We start from the raw sequence: 12748 nt of genomic DNA on the forward strand, positions 1-12748 counted from the left end.
TGTTAACTTTAGCAAGTATTAAAGAAACTGTTTTATAAATTGTTTCCTTTTGTATTTTGTTTTAACTAAAAATTATGTATTTAAAATATAATTTCAACGTAACTTTGAGGTAACCAATCAGGTAACTCGTGGGTTATATAACTGAACAATAGGTTACCTAGGTAAAAACCACGTGAACCGACTTCCGGTTACCTCAGATTTTAACATATTGACCCCTGTAAATCCCTTATTCCAATCTAAATTTAAAGTTTCCCCACTATCATACTAATAATTAAAAGAGCTGAAACCCACCCCAAATACATATCCTCCTGCCAGTGACTGAAATATTTAAAAGACTGAGCAACTAGAGAGAAGCCTGGTTCCCACGGAATCGGTTACATAGCGCCAACCAGATGCAGACTCAAATGTTATATATACGCTCTGCATGAGACAGATATGTAGCAGATCGTCTTAATTAAAAACAAGATTGTTTTGTTTAACGACACCGCTAGAGCAATCTACCAGTAGATCTAACAGCATTGCATGAACTCCCATGCCCAGGTGACATTTCATCTGTAAATAACAATTTAAATATTGACCAATTACACTTCGCCTTTTATAGCGTTATTCGGGAGCATACAAATTATAAAAATATTGGGCGAGACTATTTATGCAATGGCGAAGGGCCAGAAATTATCTCCCCCTTAGAGGTCGTGTCGTTACTATACACCTTATAGTCTCGCTTTAAACAGCTGTTCGGTAGTATGATTTGACGCTACTGGTCGTATAAAATTACTTTGTCCACCCCTGTACGAATAGGAAAAGTGGTAATATTTTTTTCAGACGATGAGGTATTGCACAAAGAATGTCTGAACTGCATAACGGATCTAGTATATGACAAAATACAACAAAAAACAAACGGTGAATCGCTGGAAAACGAGACGTCTGTATGTCATTGCCAAAAACCTATCCATTATCGGTGTGGATTTTTTAAATTTAATTATATATTATTTAAATAAAATCTAGTTGAAATGTTATATTTTCTTCCATTTATGTATGCTATGTGTGTGCTTTGTTCACTGCTTTTGATCGGGGGAAGTTTTTGGTAGGTTTGTCCTACCCCCCACCCCCCACCCCATAATGGCATTGAGCACGTTTGTTGTCAATTATTTATTAATTAATTTTTAATCAATAATTTCACAATACTAAAAGAAAAAGTGTTAGAAACAACACACTTTTTTTTAAAATCGTGTACAGGGCCAACGGAGTGTATTTGAAAGTGGGGATGGGGTGGGGGTACTAGTAGTGTGCAGTCAGTTAAAAGGTTGTGGTGTGTGTGTGAGAGAGAGAATACATGTATTTGAGGGCCAAAACCTGTTGGTGGGGGTTCGGAGGCATGCTCACCCAGAATAAGTTTAAATATCAGATGTTAACATAGGGCCTATGGCATCTCCAGACTTTTGAGCACAGTAACAGGAAAAAAGAGGAGACCATGGCCCTCGCCTCTTTCACAGCCCCTAATACACAATTTGAAGAAGAAGATTTTTTTTTTCGAGACATGCAAATAGGATACATACAATATAGACATAGAATAGTGAAGATGTGGTGTGCCCATTAAGCCGTATAAAAAATTTGTTCTTGAAACCAACCCTACCTAAAAAAGAAAAAAAAAGGGGGGGGGGGGGGGCTTACCCTAATTATTTTCCCTATTTAAAAAAATAATAATAAATATATATTTATTTATTTTTTAAGTTAAAAAAAAGAGAGAAAAAAAGAAGTACAAATGTAGTTTTTTAATAACTTTAGACTGGCCCTACCTAATATTTTTTAGTCATGTTCCCAGAATTTTCTTTTAGGCACAAGGCAGAATAAAATTTTATTTTCTTCATTTGTTACTCTATATTTGATTATTCCTTTGTTAATCTGTCTATAGGGGGCCTACTAGTTGGGTATCTCTTTTGTAAGATGTAATATGTATGTATAGGATGCATTTTCTTTTTATACTAAGCATAACCGAAATTACTGACAAAAACAAGTGCTACCAAAGGATGCTGTGACAACATCAATTAAAGTGAAAATGCTGAAATTAAAGTAACTGGTAGGAGTGGCCTGTGTGGTGGCCATGGGTTTACCTTCTCAGCGAGTCAGTATCTATGCCAAGTGTCCAAACCATGGGTCAAAATTATGAAGGCTGTTTTCTGAAACAGATGTTTAACACCAAATTTAAAATGTGCTGAGAATGTTGTAATAACAATATTCATTTCTTTTCATTAATGGTTATTCTAAAGAGACTGCAATCTAATTAAAATTAGCTCCACTATTACATGTGGATCTAACTCAAGCCCGTTGGAGCTCATGTCCAGTTGACCTTTCATTTGACCAATCAAAACCTTACTTGCAAAATCATGCCAGTGAAAAGAATTTGAAAACATTCGGGATTATGACGAGGGTATACGAAATGATTCGGGTGAATTACGAAGTATGCCGGAAACTAATTGCAATATAAAATTTTATATAAAATTTGTTTCAAGATGGAAAAAAAAACCCTGTGATGGCATAGCCATAAAATCTGTTTATACTAGTATACAATACTTTATTACTGCACTTTTCCCCCTGTTTTTTCAATGTTGAAATAGACCAACACGTTCGCCTATGGGAATCTATCAGAGACTTTCAGACAGGTGGCACTCGTGCACTATACACCATTCCGGTTTTTAAATTTGTATTGTCGTAACGCACCGATCGGTATATCCACTCCATTATAATTAAAAGTAAATAATAAAAATTTACGAAATTCTGCAGTTGGTGGTTAAAAAAAAACATGGAAGAAAAAAACAAGAACAAAATAATCCACTTACAACACACATACAGGAGAATAGTCTATAGGTGTCACATTTCAAGAGAAACCAGATCTTGTAGCCGATTTCCCTTCAACCAACAGGATTCTATCTTTTCTTTTCTTTTTTAAACTGATTTTTGTACTTGTATCTAATTACGGGACAGGGCATAGCACAATGGTAAAGCACTTGCCTGTTGCACGGTCCGTTTAGGATCGATCCCCATTGGTGGGCCCATTGGGCGATTTCTCAGTTCACTACGACTGGTATATCAAAGGCCGTGGTATGCATGGGCGTACATAGAATTTTGAAAAGGGGGGTTCCAATACATAGGATTTTGAAAAGGGGGGTTCCAAAATAGATTGCAGAGATATTGGGCATATATTTCAATTTGAGTAAATATAATAATGTCAGATATCAATGTCAGATATATTAAATTATAAAAAAAGCGATTTCAGGGGGGGGTTGGTCGAACCCATCGAACCCCCCCATGTACGCCCATGGTATGTGTTATCATGTCTATGTGATATGCATGTAAACGATCCCTTGCTACTAATTGTCGCGGGTTTATTTTCCGAATCTACAAGTTAAAATTATGTATCTGTGATAAATAACTATAACCTGTATCAACTATGACCTATATAGTAACCTATACTACAAACAATATTTACATAACGCAAAAATAATAATATTGTAAATGTAGTGCCACTATGCGTGAACAGTGAATAGAGGATTCTCAGAAAACCGTTTCTGCCAGAAAGACATTTTTGGGTATGGCGTTATGGAATTGAATACAACAAGTAGGGGAAGCCTAATCTCGATTGAGATTCAAAACTTCAGTAGAAGTTTTGAATCTCAATCGAGATTTGGGGAAGCCGTGCCCAGAAATTGGGTTGTGTTTAGGGATAAAAAAATAAAAAATCGTACAGTAATGATGAGTAATTAATTTTGCCAAAAGGTTAACAAATAAAAAAAATAAAAAAAATATGCATTTGCAAACATTTTGGGTATGACGCCATACCCGTTTTACTCTCTGTGGCAGAAACCCTGGGAAAATATTCTAAGTCCAATGTCACGCCCTTTCTTACTGCAGTATCTTTGTGGAGCACTGGCTGGATCTAGAAATATGTCTGAGTGACACCAACCAAAAGATAAATCATGGACCTACATTCACAAATCATCGCAAGTCTAGTTTTACACGTAAACGTAAATCTACGACTGAAGAGCTATTCACGAAACAACGTAAACGTAAGTTACGTGTAAAGTTGGACGTAACTATAAGAGTGCCTCCGGTTACAACTAACGCTGCAGCAAGTCGTATACATAAAATATTTGAAGAAAATGGCAGCATTTCCAATAATTGAAACAGTTCGCCATCGTGAACGCCCACGGTTTGAACATATTTTTGGGGTGACCGAACGGATGTTTTCGACTCGGCCACATTTTCCCAGAGTTATCTTTTCCTTTTTAAGAATGTCCTAAAGTTCGTGCCAAAACGCGGATCTTCACAATACCAAAATGTCATGGCAATAAACGAAATTGAGTTTTGCGCATTTGTTAAACCCAGTAGCCATCATTTCTAATATTTTTTCTTTTAATTACAATCATAGATTTACGCCCTACTAAGTTACGTTTACGACCGGCTTTGAGAATAAGATTACTCGTTTCTCACGGTATCGCGGTATTTGCATTTTTTCGTAGTTTTGCACGCTTAAATAAACATGTTGACCGATGGTACTCTGTCAAGTCTGTGAAGAAATCTGAAATAATTTCAAATTGTTTTAAAAATTATAAATGTTTTACCGATTCCTCACAGAATTACTACTAGTGTGATTTTTTTGATACCCGTATGCTTACAAAAATCCCCAGTACCTGCAATGCAAATTTAAAATGTTATTGCTTGTGATACAAGACTATTGTCTTGTCGTTGATAATTAAAATGAGACTACGTATGGTGACGTGTTTACTATTTTTAGAACGCAACCGAAGTAGAAATATATCAGGAAATTTATGGGTCCAAAATATATATTTAAAAACTTGAAAATATCATTACACTTTATCTCGACAATCAGAATATGCGAGAGGCTATTGTACTTTTGTAAAATGGGTAGAATATAACTTATTGTCTTAAGTGGACACATCTCAGCCCAGATATTGTGATCATAAGTTCGAGTGACAAGGCACAGACGAGTTTTTAAATGCGCTGTTTTACACAGAAATAAACTGTTTTTCTTAGGAAAACTGTAGACATGTAGCTGAAATGAACAAACGAAGGGTTTCAACCGAATTTTAGGATTTTTTTTTGTGTTCAAAATTTTGTAAATTTGTGAATAAAAGATACACATTTAACCATTCAGGTGAATTGTATACCATATTTTAGAGTTGCCGCGATATCATGAGAAGCACTTCGAATGTCTGCAACGATAGGGCACACTTCCGCCAGAAATATTTATTTACAAACAGGATATATATGCAAATATATGACGTGTAGAACATGGACCTATTAGGTAAAAATCCAACAAAAGTATATTTACCGTGATGTATGTTGGTATATTATTTTATTTCTGCACTATATCATTAAGTACCGCATACCCCAGTATACTTATTGCACGTAAACGTAAATCTACGGCAGACTAAGTGCTAGTCGTAGACGTAACTTTACACCTTTTCGCGAATATGGGTCCTGTACAGTTAAGGTTTGTTTTGTTTAACACCACTAGAGAATTGATTTATTAATCATCGGCTATAGGATGTCAAACGTTTGGCGATTCAGACAAATCTTTAAGAGAGGAAATCCACTAATTTGTTATTTGGTATCAAGGGATCTTTTATATGTACCATTTCAGGCAGGAAAATGAATTCTATCGATGCCCAACATCACAGCCTTTTGTTACTTCACAACTGTTGTGGAGCACTGGCTGGAACCAGAAATAGCCCACGTGGTATCCACCAACAGGTAACAGGAGTACCAGCAAAATAATTGGCACGCCTGTTAAAAGTAGGTCGCAGTGACCTAGTTATGGTACACAACACACCACCAATACAAGTTGTGCTTGCATCCACAATTTGAAGAACATATGAATTGATAAGAAAGATATAGCCCTGACAAGGATTTTCTTTAATGTGCTGTAATGTACAAAAAGTAGGTTGCAGTGACCTAGTTATGGTACGTAACACACCGCCATCCCAATTGTAACTTGATGAACCACCTATATGAATTGATAAGGAAGATATGGCCCGGACATTGATTTCAATTATGTATAAAAAGTAGGTAGCAGTGACCTAGTTATGGTACACGACACACCTCCGTCCCATGTTATACATGAATGCATATAAGGTTTCATGATTGTATAAGAATCCATGAGGAAGAATCCATGAGGAAGATATGCTCTGGAATCGATGAGTTAACGATGGTGAACGGTTGTACGGACAACAGGAAAACATGATAACACGAGCCGTCGATGATGTGCATAACAAAAAAGAGAACACATGGTGTGTGTGGTAGTTTTTATTGACAGGAAGACGATATTTACAACAAACCAACTGCGAGCTTCCTCCTGTAACACCACACAGTTTTTATCTTTTACGTTCGGGTCAGAACGCAAGTGATAACGTCGTGGATTACAATTAGTGTAACGCGGATCAACCAGATTACTCGCAATAAAGACAGAAACGTGAACTAAACAGAGGTAGTTTGAATGGATGAGTTTTTTGTCTTTCTTTCTTCTTTTTGGGGGTTTTCTTGGGGGGGGGGGGTTTCTTAATCGGTGGGCTTAATCTTTTAAATGAGGTCAGTATGATTGATAGATAGTCCAACCTGTATTGAGCAGCCATCAAAAGGGAGTATAAAAAGATCAACTTTCAAAACAGATGGCTACTTAAGACAGGTCATTTATTAAATTGTGTAATAAAAAACCGACTTCTTTGGAATAGGAAAAAAATACACAGCTTAATTTAACAATTTTAAATTATTTTGTTTACAAATTCACAAATATTTTAAATAAAAAACTTGTTCCCTTTTACATTTGAAAGGTAAATCAAGTAATTATGTCAATCCTTGAAATTATGGGACTTTTGTTTTGATCGATTTGTATTAATGAATTACCTAGCAAAGTCCGTCAGCTGAATTAGTTTTCCCTTAATACATACAATTTGGAAATCACATCTTTGCATTGACACTTGTGTTTCAAAGTAATGGATAGTTAAATTAAACAGGTCCATATGTTGGAGTGTTAAAAATGAAAGAGAAAACGTATATTTCACAATAATCCTGAATTTTGAAGCCGAAAGTAATATTTATTTCTGTCTCACCACAAACGCATTGTACGATTTCAAATATCTATAAATTTTAATGTTCTTCAGTTTTGATTTGAAGTACTAACTGGGATACGTACCATGTTGTTTTAATAATAGGGTTGAAGATCACTCTTAATATAACAAGTTAGGATATGAATAACAAGTTAGGATATGAATAACGAGTGTTATCACTTGGGGACTGACCCGGCATGAAGCAGAGAGCACAAGTTATTTCTGTTACTCTTTTAGATCACTGAGCACCATACATGTATGTATCATAGGTCAAAGTCGATTGTTTTTGTTTTTCTCATTCTTTCTTTTGTTAAAACTTAACTATTAAAGCCATTTTTTAAAATATACAATCTGCCATTTAGGGAGAGATTAACTTTATAATTACAGTAATCTTTAGTTTAATGTATTATTTTCATTTTACTATTATTTCTTATTTTTTATTAAAAAAGGTAATTTTAATTTACCTTTTCCCCCCCCTTTTTTTTTTTTAAAGTGTTTGAAAGCTACTGGTTTTATTACATGGTAAACGATGTGCTATTTACCACCAGTTAATTATTCAAATTTAATTGATTTGGCAGTGTCCAACCTTTACAGATATAAAACTATCCATAAAATCACTGTCACCTTTAAGTGTTCTTTTGGTTCAGCTTTAGCAAACAATTTTGTAAATGGCATACTAATGAAAACTTTACGGTATACCCGATGTCTAGGTTTGTTTTGTTTTTTCCAATTCCAGTTCTCTCTTATTCTAGCCATTACGTATGCCAACTTTTTTCCTTTCAGGAGTTAGCTTACCTGGACCCTCCGATTCATAACTAAATTTTAAAACGTTAAGTTTAAAAAAATTATTTTGATATTTTTAAAGTCACAACCACAATGTGTTGTTTTATAAAAGTGCTCCATAATAAAAAAAAAGAGAAAATATATGTATATTAAAAAAAAAAAAAAATTAAAAAAAAAAAACACTACAAAAAAGAAGAAAAAAATTAAGCACTTAAGTACATGAAAATCTGTCAAAAAGTGTAAATATATAGGATACAGAAGTCTGATAATAAAAAGTATTATAGACATTTTAAATACGGATATTTTTATGACAATGTAAAAATATGCCCACACCTTAATCATAAGTTAATTGTATTACATAACATACAAAATACATTGGGTTAAATATTGTTTTGCTTAATCAATAATAATAATAATAATAATAATAATAATAATTCCTTTACGTGTTAATGCTCACTGCTTCACGACTTCCAAAATTATTCAACTACAGTAAACGATTATGAGGAATTTGGCAAATAAATTATTGTATACATGAAAAAAGAAATACAGAGCAGTAGCCTATAAGAACATGTGTTGTAAAATCTGTCATTCTCACAGGGTTGTCAGCAGGATGATAAAGGTCACAGTTTAATATATTATCAACACATTCACGTAGGCAAACCAAATAAATGGATTTCTCAGCATCGGAAAGTTGCGTATACAGAAATGTGTCTGTAAGTCATGAAACTCCCAACTGGGGGAGAGATAAAAAAGGGTGGGGGGAGGGTATGCAAGGGTATGAACCTCACATTTTTCTCCCACATTAAGTTCCTATTCTTTTCAACTCCTATTCCTAGTATAAAGCAACATAAATTGAGGAAAGGTTGTGAACCCCAGCTTTAAAAAACATTCATTTACCCGCTTCTGAGATCTAGTTACAATACCGTACAAATGGCATTAACAATTGGAGTCGAAATTTAAGTTGTAAGGAATTCAAGATCACCTAGAAAGCTAAACTAAAAATCTAGATGACCACAGAAATAAAAATGACGAAAGGTCACAGCCTTTTGCAGAGCACTAGTTTTGGGGAATTCCTCATAATCGAATACACATTTAATTTACCAAACTGTTTTTTTTTTCTTCCACAAAATAATCACAACAATTCACTTAATATTACACTTTTAGAATTCACTTAGAAATGGGCTAAGAACAGACACACACAACATACATACGTACATACATTTTGGGACACAAGTTTAGACATTAATATATGTATATATATATATATAACGAAATATTTTTTGCCTAACTCAGAAGGCTAAAACATGCAGCAAGACAGCTAAGAATAAAATGTATTGTAAAACTTACTAACCTTGATGAACGTAATTTTTTAAAGACTGATTTTAAGAATAAAATGCAACTGAATACGTTTAAAAAGAGCTTGAAGGCTTTACACCTTAAGCAAACACCACATACTGGAATGTCATAATGAGTGATTACCTACTGTCGACAAGTATTGTTAGTAACATCAGTGCTATACCTTTTATCAAAACATTTTTTCCAGCAGCAATCGAAAGCAACACTTCACAGAACAATGAGTATCTGAACACACGAATGCGGAACAGGACAGGAAACGAAAGTCACATGCAAAGCATGAATACTTGACTAAAAAAAAAACACACAAAAAAAACCAACAGGCGAGACAATACGATAATGTTCAACAGAGTCGGTAATAACGGCAATTCGTTGGATAAACTTAACATACAGAGAAAACACAACTGTCTATGACACGACTGCACTAGAAGGTTTCTTCTCCACGAAATAAATGGTCACCGATTTGTTCTCAATCTGAGATAGAGATGTTGTAGTGAGTTTCCCCAATACCGTCAGCGGCGGCGGAGGCACCAACAGCGTCAGTCGTCGTCCACGCTACAAGTCACGTCGACACGATTCACGCTGTGATGCTCTTCAATATTAATATATATATTTTTTTGTTTCTTTGTAATCTTCCGTAAGCCTTTCGCCACTGCGTGTGCACGCTCTCAGAAGCTGAGGTTCGAGTGATCCCATTCCAGTTCAGAGGAGTTCAGCGGTCGCGGAGGTTCCTCGTCCGAGCTCTCTCCGTCATCATGGAAACTACTACCGTCATCATCACTGTCCGAGTCGTCTCTCAGAGACTGAAGGGTGTTGTCCTCGTAGTCAAAGACCTGCTGAAAACAAGTCGTACAACGTTAACTTCATTTTAACGAGTTGCGTAAAGAACACAATATTTAAAGAAATCACAAGTTATTTGTTCTGGGTCTAACAGCACAGAACATTTTGTTTAGTATCATGTTGCGATTCGCTATGCATGTTTCAGAGATCGCTATACAATTTTACAACATTAACAAGTATTTGCTATTAATTTTTCAATGGACTAGAAATGTTAGTTAATAAAACTTTTGACAACAAAATGTTCCCCGAATAGATGTCAAATATATATGGAAACAGCACACATGTAATGTTAACTATCTCTTGTTCCATGGGGTCGACGGCGATGTTTAGTAATGTAATGTTGTTCCATGGCAGGGGTGCACAAATGTGAAATTGTGATAGTTGCCCGGTGGGCAACCAGTAGCTCAAGTTTCTTGGTTCATAAAAAGTTTTAAGAATGTAATTTTGAACTGTCATTAAAATGAAACTGAAATGTCATTACTTATCAGTTTAGTTTTATTTCTTTTTTAACATTATTTATCTACAGCTCATCTTCGCTTAGGCTGAAAAAAAGTTTGTTTTGTTTAACAACACCACTGGAGCACATTGATTAATTAATCATCAGCTATTGGATGTCAAACATTTGGTCACTGTGACTCGTAGTCATCAGAGGAAACCCTCTACATTTTTCCTAATGCAGCAAGGGATCTTTTATATGCACTTTCCCACAGACAGGAAGGCACATACCACAGCCTTTGTCCGGTTGTTGTGCAATGGTTGGAACGAGAGAGAAAAAACAATCAGCTGAATGGATCTACAAAGGTGGTTCGATCTCGCTTGGGCTGTCACAGTCATAATACTTTGATGAACTCAGGGCTCATAATGAAAATGTTTTAGCCAAAATTGTGTTGTGTAGTACTGTATAGAGTATTTATATATGAATATGAAAATGCATCTTTTTCAGCTAATTATGTACAAACTGGAATACATCTGAATAACAAAACTATCCCCGATCAAAATCAAAGACAGCAATGGAGGTAGGGGCAGTTAATATATTACTTTGATTTTTCAGTGGGTGAGGGGAGATATGCAGAGTTGAAAGCCAATGCCCTCTGCAAACACACCCCAAATTCTAAGGCCTATGGCAGTAATAAAAATCTGAGAGCCAATACTCTTCTTTTTTTAAACGGTGCTCATTATTTCTGTAACATAGCAATCTTTATTTTGGTTTGAATTGCTTTTAATTATATTTTAAAGTAACCCATCTATTTCACACTCCAACAATTTCGTAATTTGCGCCATTTTGTTGATTTCCGCATCGTGTTAAATGCTTGTTGTTGATTTCAGCTTGTAAAATACACAGCCAAAGAATGCTGACTTCACGTTATGACAACTATCCATTTATGTCAAAAGGTTTTGATTAAAAAGATAATGACTTCAAATTTACGGTCTTTTTAAAATCTAGCTAACTTTTGGGATGTCACCTCAGAGTCAACAAATTTATATAATATTTTATCTAACAAATATCATGGTTATTTTTAACTAATTGTATTCAGTGTACGTTTAACCGCAATTTGTATAAATACTGCATGTTCCTTTCCCACGATCGCAAAATGAATGAGTGCGAAATTAACAAAGACAACAGAAATAAACAAACAAAACAGCAATTAAGTATTCATTGATGCAAACAACTATTTGGTGGTGTTTTTTTCTCTGACAAATTTACATCAAGATTTACTTGCGTGTAATCGTATTGTTTAATATCCGCAACAATGTCTTTTGACACGTGCAACAGTCTCGGCTGACTGTCAAGCGTTACCTATATGCACATTGAGAACAGCCAACGAACGTTTTCCTAACGTTCGTGAATTATGTGATTGGTTCCCGACGTGAACATTGGGTTTAACATGAAGCGCATAAACCAGTTTAGCGGACGGTTTTGTTTTGCTCGGTCTAGCTGAATTCGGCCCTAGCCTACTTGTCTTTGGCCCTGAACTAACATGTGTATTGAAACTGACACGCAATTTCGGTCCGTTTTTATTACTTTGGCTCAAAGACTTTACAAAGTTAAAATAACACGCTACAGATTTTTCAGACTTTTCTTTCATCCACGTTGCCGTTAAAATTAATAACTGTGATTATTAAAATAAGCAAACATTGTTATGCTGAATTCTTGTTACCAGTCACGAGATCCATTAATATTTGGTATTATTATTTATGTTAGGTGTCGGATAGATTATGTAACCACGATTGTTCACATCGGAAGATAGAAAATGGCGTAGCCATTTTTTTTTAGCTCAGAACTGGATGGTTGTTGGTGTAGTTTGTGGCCTTTCACATGTCTTGTGTCCTTTGCCAATAGCCACCATTCTGAAACGTATCTGTCTGCATTGAACTCGTCAAAATCATGCACAGTGGACGGCAGCGTTAGGGTGGATATTTACATCGCCTGTTAGTCAAGTTATTAGTTTCGATACTTTTGAATTGCTCGTGACTGTCCGAGTGTCGTGAAGTTTGTTTTTCAATTTACTTGTTTTATGATTTTTTTTTGGTTCCCCATCGGGCAACTGTTTGACAAAGAATGGTTGCCCAAAACATATTTTGGTTGTCCCGGGCGCGCGGACAACTAATTTTGCACCCCTGCATGGGGTTGACGGCGATGTTTAGTA

General features: G+C 35.3%; 1 protein-coding gene across 1 annotated transcript in view; it reads right to left on the minus strand.

The window, feature by feature from the left end:
- Positions 1 to 6309: 6309 nt before the first annotated feature.
- LOC121390496 (calsyntenin-1-like) overlaps positions 6310 to 12748 on the minus strand; it is a 34004-nt gene continuing 27565 nt past the window's right edge. Inside the window, exon 15 of the mRNA XM_041522324.1 lies at positions 6310 to 10096. Coding sequence (XP_041378258.1) covers positions 9929 to 10096 — 168 coding nt within the window. The 3' untranslated portion in view covers positions 6310 to 9928. The remainder of the gene's footprint in view (positions 10097 to 12748) is intronic.

This window comes from Gigantopelta aegis, chromosome 15 (genome assembly GCF_016097555.1).
Source record: "Gigantopelta aegis isolate Gae_Host chromosome 15, Gae_host_genome, whole genome shotgun sequence".
NCBI classification, from domain to species: Eukaryota; Metazoa; Mollusca; class Gastropoda; order Neomphalida; family Peltospiridae; genus Gigantopelta; species Gigantopelta aegis.